Source organism: Chaetodon auriga, chromosome 24, assembly GCF_051107435.1.
Source record: "Chaetodon auriga isolate fChaAug3 chromosome 24, fChaAug3.hap1, whole genome shotgun sequence".
Lineage (NCBI taxonomy): Eukaryota > Metazoa > Chordata > Actinopteri > Chaetodontiformes > Chaetodontidae > Chaetodon > Chaetodon auriga.
The window spans coordinates 13191465-13216462 of record NC_135097.1 but is presented as its reverse complement, the minus strand read 5'-3'; the positions used below and the strand labels follow the sequence as shown (position 1 = coordinate 13216462).

The 24998-nt window shown below is 45.6% G+C and overlaps 1 protein-coding gene across 1 annotated transcript in view; it reads left to right on the top strand.

The window, feature by feature from the left end:
* The first annotated feature begins 2156 nt into the window (after positions 1 to 2156).
* The window catches only part of efnb3b (ephrin-B3b), a 77281-nt gene continuing 54439 nt past the window's right edge, over positions 2157 to 24998 (top strand). Inside the window, exon 1 of the mRNA XM_076724716.1 lies at positions 2157 to 3574. Coding sequence (XP_076580831.1) covers positions 3426 to 3574 — 149 coding nt within the window. The 5' untranslated portion in view covers positions 2157 to 3425. The remainder of the gene's footprint in view (positions 3575 to 24998) is intronic.

Sequence of the window (24998 nt, the reverse complement as noted above, 5' to 3'; positions counted from 1 at the left end):
CCCAGACAGAGCAGAAGGTTTGTTTTTTATGCCAGCTCCACCTCTGAACTACTGTTGTCTCTAAACCAGTCTGTCTTCCTCCACTACATTTAGCTCTGTCATCTGCCCTGCCAAGGTTCCGAGAGGTCAGCGCAACAGAAACAGCTCCATCTCTGCTCTCTCTTTTTTTTTTTTTCCCTTCCTCTCTGTCTGACCAGCTCTATAAAATCTCCCCGCTGTATTTGTTTCTTGTTTGGATCTCATAACCTGCAATTACATTTTTTTTGTTGAAAGCATGCTGTAATTTTGCATTGCAGAGGAAATGTCTGCTCTTTTGTCTTGCTTGCAGATTATCCTCCAGCCCGCAGACCCTGGTTTGATCCCCTGCGAGATCACTCATGTGCTCGGCTGAAGTGCCTTTGAGCTAGGCACTAAAGCCTTGCCAGCTTCAAGTCTGCTGCTCTTGTCGACCTGACTTTTCCACCACTTTTGTTCCTCCCTCTCTATGTTCTCCTCCATCTCCGCCTCACTTTCATTTCCTTTCTCTCCCCGCCTGTGCAGGAACAGCAGGAGGTGTTCATGGTGCTGAGTATTAAAGGTCTCTTCCCCTCTTTGCTTCTCTTGCTCGTTGTGTGTCTGGAAGTGTGTTGCGCTGCAGCTGCAGTTTGTGGAAGCCATGAATTTCCATACTGAAGCATTGCAGGCAGTGCTGGGTGCCAAAATTTTGCACAGGGTGTCCTCGTTGAAAATGTCATGTGGGAACGATTCACATTTGGACAGTAAAATTACAAAGTCTAAGAAAATGTTTCACCATGTTTTCTGCATCATAACTTTTAAAGGGCTCCTCCAATGATTTAGCATTGCACTTCCATAAGTTTGGGAGGCTCACAAGTACAGATTTAAATAAAAAAAAGGTTTGTTAAAATCAAAACAACAGAGGCCAACTTTTACTTTCGAGATCGGTCAAACTCCCTGGAGAGTTCCCTCCACAGCCACAGCAGACATCATATAACTGTTTTTACAGGCTGAGGAGTGCTTGACCAGTAAACTGAACTTCATGTGTAAAACTGGTGGAGTGCTCCTTTAAGTGTCTCGGTTGTCTCACAGGTTTTGATTTGAATGGTGTGTGACAGCAGCGTAGCACATTTGTTGTTCCTCAGGTGCAGCTCTGGAAGATGATCACAGAAAGTGGAGGATGGACGGCGGATATGTAAAACTCCAACAATGCAGGATGTAGTTCACTCAGCGTGATAGCCCTCACCTGGCAGGCTGCACCATCACCCCGGCCTACGGCGCAGTCAGGTCCATGCACTGTATTCACCACATGGGGGCAGTACAGCCACAGTTTTGACCTCCCTTCCCCATGTCATACATGTTTCTGTGTGTCTGTGTATAATAGTGTATAAGTGAATTAGTGTCTGTGTTCTTGGCGACCGGGGCCTCCATGTAAACACTGGTGTGTGTGGCCCTCAGCGGGGCCTGTCACCCAGCTCGCCCTGCACCTCATCAAGCCCTCTTTGAAGTGTTGGTGCTGGATGCTGGGACTCCTTCCCTGTCCTGTCAGATGACGGGATGGCACATCCTCCCCCACAGAGAGAAAGGGGATTCTTTTTGTTTAGACTGGGCTGCGGACTTATGAGGTGAATCCAGTCCAACCATCGTGCGTGGCATTCGTTCTTTTTAAGGAAGTTTTTTTTTTTCTTGCAATGGTTTCCAAAAATATGCAAGTTCCTCACAGTGTGACTGGCTGTGATTCTACTTGATCTTATAAAATCCAGTAGAAACATTCCTTTAATACATCTGTAATGAGCTCATACTGAACCTTGAGGCATATATCATCTCTAATAAAGCTTAAATGCTCCTATAGGGACTTATAGCTGTGCTGTATGCTTTGTATGATATCCTCCTAAGATTTCAGCCGGATCGTTTCAACACAGTCCTCCTCCGGTGCCACATGTGATGCCATTAAATGCATGGGGGGCGCTCTTGCTCTTCCATCATGGCGCTGAGCAGAGGAGGGCGCACATTGGGGAGCGCGGGGTAAGGTGGAGGGGGGGGTTCTTCCAGGCGTTTGAAAGGAGGCAGAATAGAGCGCCAGGGAGTCCAGAGGTCCGAGTTGGGGGGCCTCTGAAACTCAGAGAGGAGGAGGAGAGAGGAGGTGCTGAAAGGGACTCGATACCGCCCCCCCGAAAAAGCCTGGAAGAACTGCGCTCCGCCAGTGCGCCCTGCCTGCCAGTCGGAGGATGGGGATTTTTTTTCCCATTCATCCACGTCCCCTTTTTCCCTCCTCCCTCTCTCAAACAAGCCAGTCGGTCTGTCAATGTGCTGCGAGCATTAGGGCAAGTCAAACCAGTGGGATTTTGAGGCAGAGAGACGGATGAGATAACGAATGAAGCGCTTTCCACTGGCCGAGAAGCGACGCGTCCAGCTCTCCAAATGATGCGCTGCATCAGATAGGCTTCAATTTCCAACAGGGGCTCGCGCTCACAACTCTTATTTTTTTAATCACTTCGCAAGTTTCACGTTGGCCTTTGTGTGGCTTTATTAGAGTGGGGATGCTTTTCTAGCTCTTAGGTTTGTTTCTCTCAGTTTTGCTAGAATTGATTCTTCTAGCCTAACCCCTGATTCCTCATCGGTTTGGATCCTGGTTTTTCTTTTTCTTTTCTTTTTTTTTTTCATTTCGACGAATCCGTTGCTGAAGGATTTGCGGATTTACAACCTGTGTGTTTTACAAAGAGGAGAATAAGGATTGTAACGCGCGTTGACTAAGCCCACCGAGCATCAACATGTCTTTATGAGGATGGAGCTGTGGACACGAGTGACATCTTTTCCATTTTAGACGCTTTACCTTCACAGTTTTGGCCTGATCTCGACTGCTTCCTTTTAACAGACTGACAATATTTCTTCTCAGTCCAGCCTGATATGTTGGAAGGTCGATCTTCTTGCGAGACGACAAGGTAATGGGAGAGAAATCACACAGAGTCGGCACAGAGAACAAGGGAACATTGTTCGGAAAAAGACAATTAGGGCGCACCGAAAGGCAACAGAAATAGCTGTTGGGTGGCGATAAATTTCAGAAATTTCGATTCACTGGAGTTATATTTGAGCCGAGGAGCACTGCTTTGGAAAAACCAGGACTAATGACAAATTAATGGGAAAGTCATGGGATTGGCACTGAAATAGTACGATCGTGGACGCGCAGAAAATACGTCGGTTTTGGAGATCCAAGCGCACGGATTGAACAAGTTTCTCCTGCACGTTTCAGAGTCCCGTTTTGGTTTAATCCAGTCCAATTTGATGAATTGTGGATCCATGAGGTTGTATACAGCAGGCTTTCACTTCACACTTTGACTGCCTCTACCTATAGCCAGATCGGCACATCTATTGTTTTGAGAGTCGCCTTGCAAACGGCATTGAAAACAGAAAATATTGCCCATTTCTTTTGAATGGGGCTACATATGCTGGGCGTCAGGGTTGAAATGGCGTGTCGAGGAAGTGGGAATGGATTGGGGATCCTGCTGATATTCTTTCTGGATTTACTGGGAACGACGGCCAGCAATATGGAGCCCATCTACTGGAATTCCCTGAACGAAAGGTAAGAGCGGTTCCCACTCGCAGACCTTAACATTTTTTACTGGTTGCTTCATTGCAGGTTTGAACTTGAAGTTTCCAGCCCACGCAAGAGAAAGAGAGAAAAAAACGGATCGAATAATTAGTTTAATTGCATGCTCGAAATGTGGCGTGCAACTTCTGCTTAGAAGAGGGGATTTAGGCAACATTTAATGAATGCAACTAACTCTAAGTGCACTACTAAGAGCCTGGCACTAATGCACCATGGCATAGGAAAGAGTATAAAGGTCGACAAAGGCCGAAATTGACCACGGAGGACAGGCCTCCCGCAGACAGTCCCCATGAGAGTAGTCATTATTTTTTCTCCCTATTTTGTCAATTCGTTGTACTTTCTCCCCAAAAATCACACCATCCCACCGTCATGTTTACAATCTAATAGTTTCAGATACACACAGTGTCGTTTGATAAATGTACACACTTTGAGCTGAAACCGGGCTGCTGCCTTTCACAGCTGTTCTGAATTTGTCACACATTGATTATTGTGGATAATCCAGCTGTGGTTCATCTTGCTGGTAAAGTCCCAGGAAGCTCGTGCAGATAGAAGCTGGCTGTGGGATAATAAAGACGTGTGTGACGCTCTAATTGCTGTTGCTGGATGACCTTGATTAAAGTCCAGGCCCCGGGCCGCAGGCCCCTCGAACACCCCTGTCTGCCCACCCGGCCACGCTCGTTTGCATTTTTTTCAGTCCTCTGGAGAAGGTGTCAGGCATTAGCTGAGGAAATGTCATTTTAAACACCTCTCGGCCGTCCGGCCTTAACGACCGACACCACTTTTCTCACACCTCTGCCAATTTCCCAGTGTCTGAATAGACGCCCGGTGGCGGTGAGGGAGGAGGAGGAGGAGGGTGGGGGCGCTGGAGAATAACAAGGCGGCTTGTATGGAGGTGACACCAGGCTTCAATTCTGCAAATCCTGACATGTCTGGGGACAAACTGGGACAATGACATTTTTCAGCTAAATAAATAGAATATGTAGGCCAGCGGGCTATCAGCTTGAAAGGAACACCGGTCCAGAGTACAGCTCCCATTTCTTTCAACTTTAACATTACTCACTTCATGATCTAAAAAAAAAAAACTACAAAGGCAAATCTAGAGTCGGGCTTACTTTAGGCAGTCTTGCCATCCCCAGCTCACACCCATGCCAGGGGCTTTTTCAGAGTCTAACAGGTTTTTAATGCGGCCATGTGCTGTAGGCTATGGCCTGCCTGCTTTCTCCCTTCTCCACAGATGTGACTGTGCGTGGGCCCCCGCTGTGGAGCCAGGCATGAAGCCCTTAATGAGGGCTTTTTGTCAGCAGTGGGTGGATTCACCCAACAGGGAGTGGGGTTGGACACGGGAGGGTAATTTTCACTGAGAAGCTAACAGCCGGGGCTTTTGAGGCCTTACAGGTGATTCCACGCCATTGTCTCCTAATGGAGTTTGGTGTTAGGTGGGTGTCAGGGTTTAGTGAATGGGCCTGGCTGGCAATTAGAGGGGTGGTGGCTTTGACGTTAGACTCCATATTCATTTCTACAGATTTGCTCACTCATATATTGAAGATACAAAGCCTATTGTATACTATGAAGCTTATTCATGAAGCTTACTATTCATAGTTAATCAGCTTAGTCATTCCTCCTGTTTATTTTCTTGGCCCCTTTACACACTTCTATGTCCTTGTTTCTCCTCGGTCTCTGTGTGACAAGAGCAGAACTTTAGTTTCAGCTGCCTCAGGGCAAAATAGGTTTTGGCCCTGGGCTGAAATATGTTAAGAGCCCGTGCTTGTCCAAATAGTGCGCATCTTCCAAGGACAAAGTCCAGAGCCCACACACATCTGGTTTGTACTTCTGAAATGAGGCGAAAAGTAAGCAGAGGCAGTAGTCTGTATCAGTCAGGTGCAGGAGCGCATGTATGGTTCACATCTTGTCTGTGTAGCAAATGGACTGTCACGTTGTTAACCTCTAGACCTCTGCTGGATGTGCTGCTTTGAAGTTTAGACCGTCCATCTGCAGCTTCCCCTCGCCTCTCCATCCATCTTTCTTTCCGCCTCTGTGAGCAATCTCAGGCTCCTTCTCTTGCTCACCTTCTCCTCCCTTCTCTCTTTCACACCTTTCACCCTCTTTCTTATATTTTTCTTGCTCTCTTGCTGCCTCTTTTTGTCAATGCCCTCGTCCTGTCCGGGCTTCCTCTACCATCCCTCCATCTTTTTCCTCCTGCCATTTTTCCGTCTGTCTCTATCTCTACCTCGCTCCGTCACCACCACCAACCCCCCTTCCTTCCAGTGCACTGACCAGACGTAGCAAATTGGAAACATGTGTCACATCCAGCCACTAATTATATCGCTACAGCAGCCACTGACACACTCAAAGATGTGTTAGGAGTGACAGAGGTGAAGAGCAAAAGGAGGCGCCGTAGGTGTAGCGGAGGATGCACATGCCTCAGACTCTACCACCTGCTTCCCTTCCTGGAATACAAGATAAATAAAATGATCAGGCTGCCATAAGTTGAAGTAAAATATACCATCAAAATGCTTATGGCTGCATCCGCCCTTTTATTGACTGCTTCATCAGTTGAAATTACTACAGCTAGGCAGAAAGAAAAGAGACAGAGTTGTAGAGGGAAGATTATAAACAGAGACAGGTGCCAGAAGGTGAATGAGAAACAGAAGGAGCGGTGGAGAGAGCAGAGTAGGGGTAGACACAATCCTAACCCTAAGTAAATCAATACCAGTTAAGTCTCAAGTGCCAATACAGGTTCTGCTTGAGGAAGAGAGAACTGAACCAGAACGATCACCTTGGGAAGAGCTTCCCCTTCAGACATACATTATCCTTATCTCAGCATCTCCTATTATCGGTCTTACACGGCCGCCCTAATGAAAGATCGAATCTTACATTACTGCCCAGGGGTAAGGGGGACGCTTGAAGTGGAGTGGGTGCTGGGGTGGCAGCTGACCAGCACACACACAGGGATCAAAGATTGGAGTTCACACCGGCGGACACTTACACAGAAAATGAATCCATGTAGCGAGAATGTTGGCTTTTGGTTGCTCCTCTGATCACAGCATATGGAGTTTTGTAGTTTTTGGCCCTTCTGCAAGTTTGATTCAAGCGTCTGTTCTTAAGGCCAAAACCTCTGATTCACCCTTGCCTCCCCTCACGCTTTCTCTCTTCCTCTTTTTCTCTCTTTCCATGGTAAACGGCTGTAGATTATTGTAAACGGCTGCTGAGGGTGGGCGTCTCCTCGCACGGCGCTCCCGGTGACTTGTAATACAACTATTCCCCCTAAGATCCACATTAAAATTTAATCCCCCCTTCCCATTTCTCAATAATTCATTAATCGCCGGCTAATTGGCGCCGGATAAAAGACTAGCTAACTAGGCTAAGTGTTTCAAGTACAAAAACCCAGAGAAAGGACTCCAAAAAAGAAATAAAAAAATCACTGGAAATCTTCTTGGCGAGGGCATTCTGGGACTGAGCGAGGAGACTGGAATAAGTGTTAGTGGGTCAAACGGGGTGTCATATCAAAGGAGCCGCATTCCAACACCCGTTTATTGATCGTTTGTATGTTCGACACTCCACACCCGGTTTCACCCCCCGTAAAATCCACCCGTAGGTTTCCCATTCATGAATAATGCACTCATGCATTGAGGCTTTTTCTGGGCTGTGTGGATAAGTAAGCAGGAGGCTGGTAAGCCTACACGCATCCTTAGGCTAAATGATTAGAGAATATCCACTGGGTAGGTTTCTTTCTTTTTTTTTTAATTTTAGGAGCGAGTGGGTGTAAAAACAAGAGAATGAATGTCGTGGAGAGAAGACGAGGAGGAAAGAATATGAACCATATTGCTGGAGCTGCCTGTTAAAGCGAGGAGGCAGCGGCTCCCCCCCGTCTCCCGCACTCTCTTTCTCTTCCTAGCTCCTTCTCCCTCGGTGAAAAGGAGGAGTGTGTGCGAGTTTACGAGCTGAGAGCAACAGGAGCTGTGAAAAGAGGTTTCAGCTGATGTGGCAGAATAGAAAGGCCAGGGGAAGGAGAAGGAGACGGCAGTCAATCTGGCCAGAGGCTGGAATCTTTTTCTTTTCTTTCTTTCTTTCTTTCTTTCTTTGAGTGTTGCAAGCAGGCAGATGGACTCACAGGTATGCCTTTGGACTGGGAAAAAACAGACACCCGAACACAGATCTGTTGCAGCCGCAGTTCAACAGATGCCTGCACAGATACACTTAAATGACTCTCAAGGGGCTCGACCTCCCCTCCCATCTATGTCGGACACGTGCGTAAAAAGAGTGTGTGTGGTCCTGATGTGTCTTCTTTGTTGCGCGTGCAAGTTAGCATTAAACACATGCTGCCACAAAGAGACAGTTAGCGCAGGAGGGCAGATGTGCGCACATGCACACACACACACATATATATATATACACACACATAGAGGAGAGGTGAGGAAATTGGCAGGCGTCACGGACTGTTGTTCCACTCGGAATTCATTCATTATTTTATCACTCGATTATAAGTTTATTTGGCAGGGGCAGTGCACATTCATCAACATCATAACAGCTATAAAGCGGTGTTGTAAATATGCTGGGGTTAGCTAAAGAACTAATTTACTTCCTCAGTCCCAGGGGCTTTAGAAGTGACTTTGGGATTTTGGTAATTGTTAAAAGTGCTGATGATTAGGATGAAGGAGATTAAAAGCGTGTGGCTGGCTGAGCTAGTTCAGAATGTTGGAACACACACAGAAACAAGCAACTTTCTTCCCCGGAAACATATGCATGCATGCTAACACTCACACATTCACAATGGTAGTAGTGGTAACAGTAATCCAGGCCGTAGGTCTGACGAGGTCACATGTGTCCCAGCATCACTGGGCAGATTGCCCTGGGTGGCTGAACCCAGAGCCCCTTAGCAAAGTCAGCCAACACACACACACACACACACACACACACACACACACACACACACATTGGCCTCTCATTAGCTTGCTTCACAGCACACCCTGCCTAAGCAGGATCATCCAATCCTCCTGGCAGCATTTGGACTGGGCCAGGTCAATCCTCCTCCCCCGGGTGACACAGAGAAGCAGTGTGGTGGTGTGAGAAGCCAGTATGAAGTGTGTGTGTAGGCCAGAGGGGTGTATAACGTAGAGGCAAGCCTCTGTCACACTGTTCATCACCTTCTCCACTCCTTTCTGTCTAGCCCTACTCACGTTCCAGTCTCTCACCTCACAGCCCTCTCTTCTTCCTCCTCTTCTGTCATCCCTCCACCTTCCCCTCCTTGCTCTTTAGTGTTTTTTAGGCTCCGTATCACGAGTCTCCCAGCTCTGCTCTGCTCTGCTCTGCACATCTCCACAGCACTGGGTTGGGCTTGTATTGTAACAGCTACTGAGGCTCCGGCATCATTCCAGATAAACCTGATAGCAGCGGGAGGGAGTTGACGCTGTTGTCATTTTGTGTGTGTGTGTGTGTGTGTGTGTGTGTGTGGATTCTGGTTTGTGACAGAGAATGTGCTGGCGTGTGTGTTTGTGCTATGAATACTAAATTGTGTGTTAAGATCTCCAAGCTCTAAGCTGTTCTGATGTATGCAATGAGCACTTGCACTGCAAAAAGTCTCCTTCAGATGGTCCTTTTTTGTCTGTAATTGAGTTGTAAAGCTTTATTTTCTCCAAAAAAAAACAAAAAAAACAAAAAAACAAATCTGCCCATGTGGTCAGATTATTCAGAATCAGAATTTCATAATCCAACCCGTTTAAGCAATTAAATGAGATTTTCTTCATCCCAGTGCAGCAATCTGAATTATCCTCACTTTTTAAAAAAAAGATTCCTGCAAAATTTGATTTCCAAGTTGAAATATTCTTAGAGTTTGGCCTGATTTTCTTCACCTTTTTGAAGAAAATACAGATTTTAAGACTTTTTTAAGACGGGAATTACTTGATTAGATGGAGGTTTTTGCCAGTGCATGTGTGTTGGTGTGTGTCACATCTTGTCACACCTGCTCTCCCCTCAAGCAACATCGAGGTGGAGTCCTCGTTTGCATAGCCCTACATATGGTTATGCAGAACTTGTAAAATGCAAAACAAAAGACAAATGCTTTGTCCTCTTATCTCCAAAGTCACTTCCTCAGCAGCCAGAGTTCATTCCAGTTTCAGCCTTTGTGTCCCGTCACTTTCATGGGCGCTGAAACTCCATCACTCTCCTTTCGTCGTCTGCCCGTGGATGTCAGCGGAGCGTTTTGATTGGACAGCGGCCCAAAATGGTTCTGTAACTGAATGTTAAAGAGAGAGAGAGAGAGTGTGTGTGTATGTGTGTGTGTTTGTGTGTGTGTGTCTCTACACAAGAGAGACAAATGAGCAGGTTTGCTGGTGGACAGCTGTGCCTTGTCACAGCTGAAGTTTTGGCAAACATCTACGACCGATATGAGCAAGGGGGCAGAAATAGAAGAAGTGGGTGTTGTCAGGGTGCGATGAGGGAGAGATAGAGGGGACAGGAGGCGAGCAGAGAGCTGGCAGGGTCAGAGAAGGACACGAAAAGCATGAAAGACAGCGAGCGAGGGCAAGTTAAAAGAGAGATGGATGGTTTGGGAGTGCGGCCTGGTTTGACAGTGGTACTGGCTGATGTGACACAACCCAGACAGAGAGCGTGACTGATGATCTATAGGTCACCACCATGACTAGCTGCTTCCTGCTCGCCTACAACCGAGCCGGCCCCTCATTCCTCATTACTGACACGTCCCATAATATTTATCCCTGTGAAGTCCAGCATGAAACCTGGTAAGCTTTAAAGGAATTCATTGACTTTTTGGGCAGAATGAGCTCTTTGATCAACTTAGCATGGAGCGATTAAGAGACTGGCAGCTGTTTCCCCTCTCTGTATTTACTACATTTCACATGATAAGATGAGCTGCTGCGAACATACACTGCGCTTAAACTTCACGCACAGTATGCAGGGCTCACAGAGGCAGAAATGAAGCCAAATGCCTTGTAGCAGACCAGTGTGGTGATAGACTTAATTTGCCAAAAGCTAAATCAATTCCTTTAAAAGAAAGCACCACTGTTCCACTGTATAATCAATATTTGAAGTTCATTGCACTCCAGGATGAAGTGTTGTAATTTACATTCGTTGGTGAACCCATCTTTTCTGGCCTATTTCTGCTTCACTTTGTGATTTTCTGCACTTTACATTCATGGAGAATCGTCAGTTGTGTTGTTTGTAGGTGAAAAGAGGGATAATAATGCAGCGGAATGCGAGACACAAAGTTTTTCAGAGACAGCATAAGAGGCGTGCTTCTTATTCAAAAGTCAACTTCCTCTCTGGTCTATTGAGGCTACAGTCAAATGGTGTCTCTGCCTCGTCTTTGATGGATTTCATCCTGCGCGATTCTTAGTGAGTCTAGGAGTTCTTGCTCTTTGATTCCGCAAAGTACACTCCAAAACCTGATGTTTGCCTGCATGCTTTCCTTTTATTGTACTCCACTGTAGCTAAGGTGGTACACAGCCTCTGTAAGTCATGTCGGGAATAGCAAAAACACACCGTCAAACATTGAAATGGACCTGGAAATGCAAGGCACACAGCCAGTAGCAGCTTGTGTAAGTGAAGAAGTGGTTACAGGTGGCGTTTTCTTTAAATATCTCATATTACATTTATATTTTTGGCATAGGAAGCTGTTATCGAGAGATTTGCAGAAACACACAGAGCTGCGAAAGTAAGCATACATGAATCACTCTGCCTGCAAGGAGCCTGCTAACAAAGCAGAGCAACTATTCACTGCTCAAGCACAAAATGATACATGGATTTTATTTGTGTGGGGGCTGGTTGGAGGGGGTGTGGATCCTCCTGGCTGTTGCAGTAAATGTTTGGTCTCTTGTGTGGGAGATGTGGAGACCTGTTACTCCAAAGCATCTTAGCGTTAAGATAATCTTTACCCATTGACTTACTATGGGTCAGCGATGATCCCCATGCTAAGAGGCTTTGGTGGGGAACCCTGTCCTGCTCTGCCCCACTGCAATAACAACCAGTCATCTTGAAACTTGGCTTACTAATAAACAAACACATTTATTACACCATATGAGCGCAGGCCTACTTCTCTACCTCAGATCATTTGTAATGCTCTCCATCACTAACTCCCAGCACCTTGATTATTTTTCCAGGCTTCACGCTTTCTTCTCCTCAGATGCTTGTGAGTCTGTGCGCACATATGCATAGTTCTAATTAGGAGGTAAAAGACCGTACAGTGAGAGAAGTCCATCTGGCTTTGGCATTAGCCCATCATTCTTACAGTCTATGGGAAAACTGACCTTGGCTAGCCGTGCAGGGAAAAACCATGCTCCATTTCCTGCATTCTGCATTGAATATAATTTAAGTGGGGTTGACGTAGAAACTGCTAGATTAAGATGGAAATGTAAGATTAAGATTAATTCTTCTGTTCTGGATGCAGAAGGTTTGGGCTTCATGTGGGGTTCAGTTTGTAGAGATCACAGACTAAGATGTAAGGTGGCATATGCCAGGTGTTCCCATTTAGACTGCTTTTATGATTAAAAAACTTCTCACTTGAGGTTGAGCATAGGAAACTTTTGTCTCAAGGACTCCTGCTTGTGTGTTTTACTGATCTTGAGAAGAAATATATTCATTTCAGCATCTGCATTGCCCTTAGAATATTGTTCTCTCAAGGGAACAGTTCAACATTTTGGGAAATGTGCTCATTCACTTTTTTGCTGAGAGCTAGATGATTAGATCAGTACTACACTCGTGTCTTTGCATTATGTATGGAACTGGAACCAAGAAGCAATTATCTTAGCTTAGCATAAAGACTGGATAGCGGATAGCAAAGGGAAACGGTTAGCCTGGCTCTTTCCAAAGTTTAAAAATCCACCTATCAGCACCGGTAAACCTCAGTAAATGAGACGCTGTATCCTGTTTGTTTCATTCGGATGTAAACAGCAATGCTAGGGCTAGCGCTTGTTTGAGGCTTTATGGCATGCTTACCACCTGGCTCCACTAACAGCTCCGCTAGCTTAGCTCTATAATTCATGTCTTTGATTCCTTACTTTAAACAACAAGATTTTACTAACATTTGTAGTTAGCTTATGTAGCTTTGCTACTGCAGCAGCCACTGTGGCCAGAGAAGAGTTATGAGGTTGAAAGTCAGCAAACAATATCTGTCTAAAGATTGCTAATGTAAGCTAACATTAGCAACCATTAGCTAATGGTCATATTAAACTAAAAGAAGCTGCTGCAGCAAAACCTGCGAAACCTGTGAAATGAGCAAGGATGTGTTTTGTTGCTAATGAACTGAACTTTTCATTTGCAAGAGTAAGAATGTGCTCCTTTCTTCTTTGAGAAGTCGTCTCGCTTTGACCCAGGCCACATTGGCCTCGTTGCTGAGACAATCCAGCCTCCAGGGTTCACAAACCTCTTTCAAACCCGCATTGAATAAACTCAAAAATACATGGTTGTCAAACTAAAACAAGGCTTGTTTCTACCACTTCCTGAAAAGCGGACGTTTTGCCGATAAAAGTGTTTCAACCTGAAGCGATGATTTAAGGCCAAGTACAAAAGTAAACTAGCTGTCTGCCTCCAAATGGTTGTGGGTTTTCTTTTTTTTTTGCTGTATACGGCATGCAGCGCAGTGCTTTGTTGTGTAGGACAAGTAACTCTAACAAGATCCATCTTGTATAGAAAGAGCGGTGAAGTGGATTGTTGTTTCCCTGTCCACATGCCATCATCTGATACCCCAGCACTGGCAATAATACACGACTCTGAGCTGCTTTTTAGCGGTTTTACCCTCTTTTACTCTCTCTCTCTCTCTCTCGCCTTTGTCCTCATGTCTTGCAGTCAGCGTTAACACACACCAGCGTTCGTATACACCAGCACACACACAGCCAGGCATGCATGCACCCAGTGGAGAGCTTGTATATACACACACATGCTCATATATGCACAGATGAAAAATGTTATTGCTCTTGGTGCTGGAAAAAGTCCAAGTGGAGGGGTTGAGTTTCTTCGCCCCCCCCACCCCCACCCCCAGTAGCATATCCCTCACTCCTTCCTTCCACTCCTCCTTCTCCTCTCTCTCCTCCTTCACTTCACCCTCCTCCCTCTGCTCCCCGTGAACAAAAGAGCCCCCCCACCCCCACCCCAGTACTTCCACTGAAAGCCCTCACACACACTCGGCTTCGCACTCTCCCACACGCACTCTTACCCCTCTCGTCGTCTGTAAAACCAGTCCACTTCTCTGCACTAATCCCCCCTTCATTTCTTTTGTCTTTCCTTTCACTTTCTCGCTCGCTGCCTGGCTCGCCACCAGTGTAAATTTCCTTCTCTACATATCCAAGCCGTTATCATGTTACAGCTAGTTGGCAGACAGTAAAATTTATTCCCTCTTTTTTTTTGAAATTGCTCTCATCTTTTTCTCCACTTTTTTTTCTCCTTTCCCCCGTCTGGTCCTTTTTGTCTCTCTTCTTCTTTGTGGGTGGTTTTTGATGTGTAGTCTCTGTTTCTTCTCATTCGCTCATCACCGTCAAGCAGTAAATAGGTCCTCTGTAGTGAAGACAGGATGAATAATCATGATTGCCTATCACTGCGGTGTCAAAGTAATTTGGGAGTGACTGTGAACCAGAGCTCGGCCTGTGCATGCACACACACACACACACACACACACACACACACACACACACACACACACACACGCATGAGCAGATGTACCATTCCCTCAACATTCTCTGGAAATCAGGAAGCCGTTCCCTCATTAGCTATCCCATCATCTAACCTCCCCTCTAACCCTCTAACCTCCCTTCCAAAAATCTTTTTCTTTCTTCCTTTCTTCCTTTCGTCCTTCCATCCTTATTCTTTATCACTATTGCTCTCCATTGCAGTGCAGCTGTATTGCAGGTCCTCAGTCACAGGAGGGGTAAAAAAAAAAGAGATGGATCACCCTCCTTTCTTTCCTTCTTTCATCCTCCCTTCCTTTCTTTCCTCTCTCCCTCGATCCCCACAAAGAAAATCAAGTCAGAAGAGAGCTGAGAAAGAATGCTGGTGCGTGAAGGGGAGGGGGGCAAAGGCGCTCCTTTTCAATACTCTCTCTCTTTCCTTCTTTGGTTTGCAGTTGATGGATGGATGGATGGCACGACTGTGGGTCACTGTGCCAAACGTGTGCAGTCCCGTACCTCCTGTATGCGTGCATCATATTCGGTGCTCTTTTCTGTTACGTGGCACTGATAACTCTCCGGCAGCATAGTCTCGAGCTTTGAAAAGTATGTGTGTTTGTACCTTGCTAGCTAACACACACAGCTGCTGTGGTGTTTGTATTTGGTTCCCATTCTGTGTGTTTCAGTAAAGCCACTGGTCCTAGTTAGGCCCAGCCCATCTGGAGCCTGAGTCCTGGGTGGCCATTATATATGTGTGTGGCATGTGTGTACACAGCTGAGCATTGCAACACGTCCAGTTCGGAGTATGTGTGTATTCTGGCACTTGGTTAATCATACACATTATCTGATTCCTTAAAGCCTTAATATAGCCGCTTCAGTGCAGCCAAACAATGCCACTATCGTGCATAAGTGCTGTAATTCAGCTGCATTTTTATGTTATCTCCTTTTAATCAAAACCTTTGCTTTCTCCGCATGTTTCTTCTTAAATGTAATCATTCCTGTGATGGGCGAGCTAACTCTATTATGGTGGTACTTAGCTAGAACAAAAGAATTCACTCAAGGTCTTGTTTAAGTGCTTCTGTACCCTCATGATGCCCTTGCATGCTGAATAGAGCAAGTTTTATGTGTATGTGCAGAGGCTTTTGTGCAAGTGTGTTTGTGTGGATGTCAGGCATGCGTCATGCGTGGGTGCGTGCGCTTGTGGTGTACATGCCCTGCGTGGGATTGTGCACCCCCCCCCCCCCCCAACACACTGCTTACACCCCCCACCGCTCCTCCATCACTGCATTAAGCATTATTTGCAAAACAACACAATCATGTGAGACAAAGCAAGGTTTCTGGGCGAGCATGAAAAGAGAGTGAAAGCAACAGAAACTGGCCTGTACCACTTGACCCTATCAAGGGGGGGTGATGAGGTGGTGATGAGGTGGTGTGTGTGTGTGTGTGTGTGTGTGTGTGTGTGTGTGTGTGTGTGTGTGTGTGTGGTGGTGGTGGTGGGGGGGGGTAAGCCAGGGGAGAGATAATCCCTCCAGTCATGGCGGCCCCATGTGCTCAGTTCTAACGTGGCGCGCTGGGCTGTCAATCACTCAACAAAGCTGTCTGTAAGGGGATTATGAACCTACGGACCCTCCTTCCTCTCCCTCACTCCTCGTCTTTTCTCCTCCCATTGCCTTTTCCCCTCTCTTCTTCTCCCCATTCATTTCCCCCACGTTCTCCCAGGCCATCTCTTGCATCCCATCCCTGTTTTCCACCTTCAGACCTGTCAGTCAGTCCCCTTGTCCACTGTCCTCTCACAACAAAGTGCGTCTTTCTCCCAGCACACATTTTGCTTTGCTGTCTGAAGCTTAGTTTATCTCCAGCTTTCCATCCGTCCTCCCTCTGTCCTCCGTAAGCCCTGTTTCTCTCTCTCCCTCTAAAGCCCCTTTCGCTCTTTCTCTATCTCTTCGTCCCACCGTGCATTATTGCTCACCTAGACAAGAGACAGGTGTTTGGGTGTGTGTATCTGTGTGTGTTTTGAGGAGGTGACAGGTGTCCCGTGCTCTGAGGACATCAGCCCTGCACCCACACTCAAAGAACTGGAAAAGCAAGAACAAATGAGCATGAGTGCTCGTTCTCATTGTCACTCTCATTGTTATTCTTCACTTATGTATTTATGTATTTATGTACTTATGTATTCCTTAAATGCATACCTTACATGGTGACACATACCCTACAAAAAAGCATTTGAACATTCCAAAAGATACATCTTTGAGTGCAATTACATCCAAACACCAACTTTTTTGACCACAAATCTTGACTCACACCTTTTTTTTTAAAGCTGTCTTTCCAATTTGTGACCCTTGCACCCTCAAAACACACATGCACCGAGCTGTCATCTGACTAAAATGTCACCTCTGCTATAAATGTGATGAATAGCTCGCAGTCCTATCTTATCTGTCCGTCCTTAACTGCTGTTTTAAACCCAACCACTGCTTCCATCGGCTCCTGCAGGTGGTGACAGAAACCCTTCCTCCTGCAGTCACTCTCCATTAAGTCTCTGTTTTTCCTCATCGACTATCTCTCCATCTATCTGTCTGTTTATCTTAAACGTCTTTCAGGTCACAGACAAGCTTTCGCTCTTCACCTCCTTTAACCGGTTTGCCCACCTGTTGTCCCGTTTTATCGTCTCCCTTTGTTTTCAGCTTCTCTGCCTGTTTTGCATGCCCTGTCTCTCTTTCCTGTGTTTCTCTGTTTGCTGATAATCTGACCGGTTTGTCCAGTAGGTCACGTTAAGTGGTTAATCTGCCCCAGTCCCATGAATAATCTCGCTGCTTTAATCCAACATCCAGCAATCAGGCCTGCATCTGAGAAATGATGATTTGTCTTTCTGCTAGTGCTTAAAGAGACTGAAGGGTCAAGGTTTTTACAGTTTCATGGCAACTGTTAATTTAAGTTCTGTGTAATTGCAGGTTGCCATTAAGGAATCCCATTTTTAAGGTTTAGTTATAGCCTTACTTACTGTACATTTTTGTATTTTAAAGGTATTTCTTTATCTAAAAGCCTATGTAGAGCAAACTGCACTCCCTTCCGTTCTCTTGTTCTCTCTGTATTTTGGCAAAAACTAGTATTCTTATCATTTTATTGTATTTATTCACAGACAAAAGTCTTCTTTTTTAGATTCAATTTACTTTTTTTCCTTCCACAATTTTAAACCTCATTCCAGTTTATCCAAATGTGTGTTTCATGGTTAGATTTAGACTTCTTGTTAACAATAATAACCCTGAAGGAGAGTATGATGCAAAGAGACTTCAATTTAGAAAAAAAAAAACCCAACAACAAATTGATGGAGAGATGCTGAGATTTAACAGCCATTCATTTTGCCATTAAGAGAGCGAGATTCAACAGCGATGAAGAGTGAAAGTGAGGGAGAGGGGAGACGAGGGAGAGACTTAATGTGGGTGACAGGGTTGTTATCTAGCAGGCAGCTGATGGTTTTAACAGCTGTATTATCTTGTGTATCTTATATTGGATTAAGCTTCATTCTCTTCCACGCGTCGCACTCTGATTGACGCTCTGATTAAAGACATCCACTGGCAGAGATGCAGAGGCGGAGGGAGGGAGAGAAATGGGAAAGAAGGGTGAGGAAGGGAAAGAAGGAGGTTGGGGGGGGAAAACAGGGTGAGGAGCAGTGCTTGAACTGGGCCAGTTCCAACTGATATGGAGTACTGGCTAAGTACTAATGGTTGAACGTGAACTGCATTTCCTATGGAAGCCTCATAGTGGAAGGCTCCCACTAGTTCGCTGGTGTAAAACTTTTAATTTGAAGCTTCAGCAGCAGAAAAAGTTCAGTTTGCATCAGCAGTAACTTCGATTTGGACGTAAAGCTGTCACTGAACAGTAAAACAAGACTGATTACTAGAAGCTATCAGATAGAAGCTACAAAAGTACTGATTTTTAGAGCAGATTTTTTTCACAGCCATGTTGAACCATCATTTTAGCGCGAGACACAGCTTGTTTAACGGGGAGATGGTCACGATTTGGTCAACAAGCAGGACCACAGCAGCATGGCTGTCCTCTGCTGCAGAAGGTCATCGTGGAAATGCATGTGTTCAAAGCTTGGCACGCTTTGGTGCAATTAAAGTGGGACAACCCCGGGCCCATGGAAAAACAGTATCAACCAAAACAGGCTCATTTCCTGCTTAAACAGACTAATAGAGGTGAAAGTTGAGAGGTGACAGTGAGGTACAACTTGTGGCCTAGGTGCTGGAGCAGAGCTTAGATTTCTGCTAGCGCTTCCAAAACCCTCTGGCCATAAACAGCGTGTACAGAGCCCAGCAGGTGATTTGTGCACATGAAGTACCACCAGTGTTTTGTATTGCAAATTAGCAATTCATAGCTTCAAATGATTAATTCTCGCACATAACTCATAATTTGCTGCATGTGCGTGCTATTAAGGCACCTGGTTAAGCGTACTGGCAGCTTTTTACTCCAGCTCGAGCACTGATGAGGGGCAAAGACGGAGGAGAGATGAAGGGAGGGAGAATGTGGTGGGAGTGGGAGCAGAGGGAGGAAGGAGGGTAAAAGATTAAAAAAAGAAGAAGAAAGGTAGAAGATGAGAATGTGTCATACCTCTTATTAGAAACTGTGACTCTGATCTATTTGGTCTCATCTCACACCTCCGCCTTTGCTCGTCACTTTCTCTCTCACTTCTTTTCTTACCCACTCTCTCTCTCTCCCCCCCTCCCCCCGACATCTCTCTCCCATCTTCTCCAGTTCTCTCCCTCTCTTCCTCCGCTTTCTCTTTGTCACACTTATATCTATCTCTCGCTATTTCTTTCTCTCTTTCATACCCTGCAGTCTCTCACCAGCAAAAAACTTCTCATGCTCAGTTTGGTGTGCAGCCTGTCAAGCTTGCTTTGAATATGCACACACAAACACACACACACACACACACACACACACACACACACACACCAGCATATACTCGTATAACTCTAGCATACAGCCAAGGGAATAATAGAATCAACGAATACTCTGAGATAAAGCAGAGAAGGGGGGCGAATAAAAGGATAAAGCAGACTGAGAGGGATAGAGTGCTTCATATTATTAATTTAGCTGGAGAAAGAGAAAGAGAGGGAATTTCTTTCAATCCCTCCCCCTACACTGCTGCTTCCATAGAGCTCTATAGTGGCACACAATGGAGAGATTGGAACAGGAGGGGGGAGAACCAGAGAGGTAGAGATAATCCATCCTGCTGTATAAACCATGGAGTTAACTGTTTCATAGCTTTTATTCCTCCATCATCATGCCTCTCAATCTAATTTCCATCCATCCTTTCTTTGCTGTCTTTCATTTACTTTACCTCTAGTTTTTTTTTTCTCCTTCCCCCTCTTCATCTCCATCCTTCGAACCCTCCCGTAGCTCCTCCATCTACCTCTCTGTGGGCTCTCTCCCTAATCCTTCAACATTTTCTTCCAGACCTATAGACTAGAATAAACCTGCCCACACCCAGCCAAGCATGTTCCTGCACACACACACACACACACACACACACACACAGCTCTTTGTGTCCTATATGCATGCATCACATGCCCGTGTATGATTTCGGTGTGCGGTTGAGAGTCTATGTTCACAGTTGGCAGCCCACTTGCCCGTCGAATTTGGCAGAATATCGCCTCATCTGGCACAGGAAGAAGGAAGGGCGTCCCATAGCGAGGGATTACACCGACTTACACGCACACACATACACACATTTATTGGCACATATTTGCACATTAAGAAATGCAAAGCCCCACGCTCTCAGCCACACACGGACTTATTTGGGGTGGCTCGCTCATTCAGACACTGAGATATCAGTTTCTCTAAATTTATTAGCAAGTGGCATGGGCTGAAAAAGTTTCAAGTTCAGTCAAGAAAATATAAACCCACAAAAGGCAGTGTGCATCACTCCCTGAGGCTTAATGTGTTGGAGAAAGAGTAAATATTTTTATCCACATGCAGAGAGAAGTCTACCCTTCTTTACGTTGCCATAAACCAAGCTGTCTCGGCAGGATGTGTCTGGCGTTGTGAAGCGGCTTCCTAGCCTCTCTGCCCAACAAGAAGTGAAATGCCAATGAAATGCATTTCTGTAATGGGCCTGCTGACAGTGCAGCAGCTACAAGCACCGGGAGGAAATGGTCTCCAGAAGCCTGTTACTGTAAAGTGTTTCTTTGTCTCTGAAGAAAGATGCAGGGAGCTGGTGGGAGGAGGGCTGGAGGCGGGGGAGCCAGACAAGGCCCTTTGTATGAACCTGATTGATAGGTGTGTCTGACCTTTAGCACCTCTTGAGAAATCCAACAAGTCATTCTCTCACCTTATATTTAGTCCCCTCCGTATCTGCTGCACACATGCACACACACACACACACTTTCAGACCTAATTCTGTCTTTTCTTTCTCTCCTTTTCAAAAACTTCCCAATTACAGCGACTCCATTTTCCACCTCCCTTCCTCTCTCCTTCTCCCCCTCCCTCCTTTCTTAACGAGCAATCTCGTTAATGTCAGAGCGCCTCTTTCTCCCTCTTATTCTTTCTCTTATTCAGGCTTTTGGCCCATAGAGAGAGAGAGAGAGAGAGAGAGAGAGAGAGAGAGAGAGAGAGAGAGAGATGAAGAAGTAGAGATAGAGAAATCAGAGCTCAGCTGAAAGAACAAGTGCTGGATAAGAGAGGTTGAGGGAAGGCAGGGTGTGGGCAGAGAGAAGCCAGAGCCTCCATAATAATGGCCAGACAAGTGTGTGAGATTACTGCCCTGGTTTCAGGGGGGACATAATTATATGCTGCACAGGCTGTCAGAAAGAATGAGATGAGGGGGGCAGCATTTAGTGTTGCACCAGTGAGAGATTGGTGAGGCGAGGGCGACGACTAAATCTGCACCACAGCCTGTGCGGTTCCAGACCTGGGTGTGTGTGTGTGTGTGTGTGTGTGTGTGTGTGTGTGTGTGTGTGTGTCTCCACGAAATGAGTAATGTTAAGCCATTGAAAGCTGTAAATTATTCAGAGGCTTCATGCATGGAAACATTATAATTCCATGTCTGAACGTGAATTACCCTCCGTTTTACCCCCAGGCACATATCTCACTCTAGCCCAAGGCCTCATGGGAGATTAAAGGGAGTAAATACTATGGAAGCTGGACCAGCATATAAACCACATGGAGCGGCCAGATATCCCACCTCAACTGTACTCTGAATGGAGTCGGTTTGAATCCACCTGACTGCTTGTTATCTCTGTCTGCTCCCTGTATGCTCTAACCAAGAAGCAATGACCATATTAAAACCAGGCCCTTCTGGTGATTGGTGTCAGGTGGTTAAAGCCAGCACTTCCCACAGAGTGAAAGCTGGAGAAGCTTCAAATTCATCCACTTCAATTACCGCAGGAGCTACTCACTGGGATGTTATTTACCGTCCGTGCTTCTCCTCGCATCTCCTTTATTTGGACTTCTGGAAGGGAAAGGATCTCCAGCGAGAAATCTTAGTGTTCAATGTTTGGATCTATTATTGGTTAGACACCATATTGGAAAAAAAACTGTTGTGATGTTTTGTTTTGTTTTTTCTTTTTCCTGGAATTGTCTCTAGATGACTTGAGTAGCTCTATTTGAAGAATGAATCATTCTGGAACATTTTTGAAGCAGTTTTGACACGTACATGAAAGAGGGGTGCCAGTCGGAGACACATCTGACAAATAACACTTTATGAAACACTGAATATCCTGTTCATGCATCGTGATGGGTTATCTAACTGCAGTAACTGAAACTTAATGATAAACGATTAGTGAAGTTACTGCTGTTGTGCCATGTGCCTAAATAGCCACTGCACCTTGCTCTCTTTGGAGACTCAATGATCACCATGTCGATCCTACAGCTCAATGATTGCAGCAGGTATTTATTAAGGCACATTAAAAGTTGTGTTTTTACGGACATTTCAATTTGTCATAGATGTGAAATTGAAAGCAAATGAGACGGACATGAAGTGTGTGTTGTGAGGCCATGCATGTTGTGTCCTTTGCATTCTCCATAATGTTTATGGACTAGTTTCAGTGCACTCATGAAGGAATGTCTTCCAGGCTTCCTCTATTTTGATGTGAAATTTGTTCACGGGGTGTCAAGAGTGTGAGACAGAGGCCGAGAGCTGGTGTCTCCAGCGAAAGCGTGAGAGTTGGCATCCCTGGCTGACCACTGGGCAGCCGGGAACACGCTAATGACTGTCAGTTCCAATGGCGGTTCAAGCTAGCGGGACAATAATAATACCCAGTTTATTTAAGGAGCATCCTGTATTTATAGAATCATCTCCTGTCTCATAACTGTCTGAAAAGCATGCCTCTTTGTGAAGCAGTTTGTACTGCAGCAGAGCAGGCTTATTTAAAAGTGGATGATGCAACACAGCTAAAAAGCTACGATAGATTTATATTTTTCTCCGGCTCTCCGTTCCCTCAAGGGTCAGCGCTATCAAAAGGTTTTTCAGAAAGGTCAACGGCTCAAGCTTGTGTGTCACCAAAGTTGAGCTGAACACGAAAGATTCGCATGCTTTCACTTCACCCTTGTGGGTGAATTTCACCTTTTTCAAAAACGCTGGAGACATTGGGCCTTTATGCGCTCGGTATCATAGCAGCACAGCGTACAGTACGCTCATAAAGCCAGTTGTAAAAGGGCATATAAGGGTGGTGGTGGATTTCTAGCTTTTTCATTCAGTTTGTACTATGCTTTTGTAATGCTAGCACTGCCGCGTTCACCTGCAGATACGAACAAACAGTTTTATGGCTGTTGCTGGGAAATGGACTGCAGCAAACGGCTAACTCATGTTGACACGACAAGAGCAAATGTGGGTTCACCAAAGATGTAAATCATAACACATTAAACATCACATGCTGGGAATATATAGCAGAACGTTCCTTCACTCTGCAGCTGGTGGCTCGTCTTTACGCCCTCCTCCAACTGTATTGTCACTTTAAAGCCTTTTTTTTTCCTCACAAGTCTGCAGCTGATGGGAACCGAAGTTTGGGAGATGCAGAGTTGGACTTGTAGGGCGTGCTGGTAGGGGAGTGTTGGGTGTGAGTGGGAGGTGAACTAGCATGCAGCATTAGTTCTGCTTGAGCTGATGTGTTAATTAGCCAGCCGGGTGCATAGATAATTAATGAGAATCATGATTAATGACTGTACAGTATGCATGGCTAAGGCAGAACGCAACTCACTGATAAGGCAGAAGGAGGAGGAGGATCACTGGCTCTTCACCCTCTGCCGTGTGTGTGTGTGTGTGTGTGTGTGTGTGTGTGTGTCTGCATGTGTGCGCGCAACATGTTTGCTTGTAAGTGTTTGCACATGTGACTTTGTGTATCTGACCAGTGTGTGTGTGTGTGTGTGTGTGTGTGTGTGTGTGTGTTGCCAGGCATGGGCGTTGATGCCAGTATGAGTTAGCAGTCATGGCAGTCGGTAGGCCTAATAACAGACTGCAGCAGGTCAGGGGGGCATTTAACACTTCTAAACACACTGGCAGAGCTGCCCACTGATGCCAGATCAGAAGGAAGACCTCACACACAGATCAACAGCGGAGTGAAAGACAACAAAATTGATCTGTTGTTGTTCCACATTCTTTCTTGGGCTGAATGTTTTTTTAAGCCTTCGCACTGCAAACACTGTCCCTCACAAGTCCTATTTGTCTGTAATCACGTCCTCTGAAGTCTTGCTTTTTTTTGAACAAGTTCTAAAATCTGTCAGTGCAGCGGGATTATTCCGAATGGTTTCCAATGAAAATCTACTTGTTTTGCTTATTTTCCAAAACCGAGGCGTTCATCTTGATTCTAGTGCAGCAATCTTTCTTCTTTAAAGATACAGAGACTTGATTTCAGTCGGAAATTGGAGGTTGAAATACTTTCACTGCGTTGGTAGATGGCAGAAAATGTAAGGATCCAGTTTAGACAGAAATTACTTAATAACATGCATATTCTTTGATGGTGGAAGACATTGACAAGACTGAATGTTAATTAGCAATGAAATAATCCTTAGTTGCAGCCCTACTAATATATCTTTCCATTTCTGCAGAGCAACATTAAGTCCTTGTGGCGAGAGAAACTACCCTTGAAGTGCAGATCCAGATTTGTGAGGCCACAGGACAATTTCCCACTGAGGAGATATGAAATATTATATTATTTAAGCCGATTGCATAAACTGAGTTTGCATATTAGGCAATTTCTCAATCTTATCTCAAATTCCCTGCCAGAGCGGGATCAGACTAGATGACTAAATGAAATTAATTTAGGGTTAAACACTGCCCAGATAGCATTCTTCTTACTCTGATTGAGTTCAGAGACTGACTTGGGTTGATCTTATAGATCAGTGAGTGGAGAGCAGCACCAGCGCTGGGTTTGGTTTCCTGCTGTGCTGCGTACAAAGTATGGATACTAAGATAAACGTGTATTTGGCCGATCCGCTAAATGGCAAACATGACAGTCTGAGACGAGGGAGAACGCACAGAACAAACAAACATCAAGCCACAACACCAAGTGACGCCCAGTGTTTATCGGCAATTTGTTCGCTATGAATACTAACTCGGTGGTGACATCACCGCCCGTGGCAAGAGGTGGTTTGACCGCTGACCGCACGCACAATCAAGGCCTTGACCTCTCATTGGTGCAACCTGCAACTTATGATACTATCTCACCCAATGAGACCGAGGCTTGGGAACAAGCTGAGAGGGGAGGGGGGGGGGGGGGGGGGGGCGTCAGAGGGGGCCGACATACCACCGCTCGCCCTGTGTGTGTGTTAATCTGCTTTGTCTGGCAGGA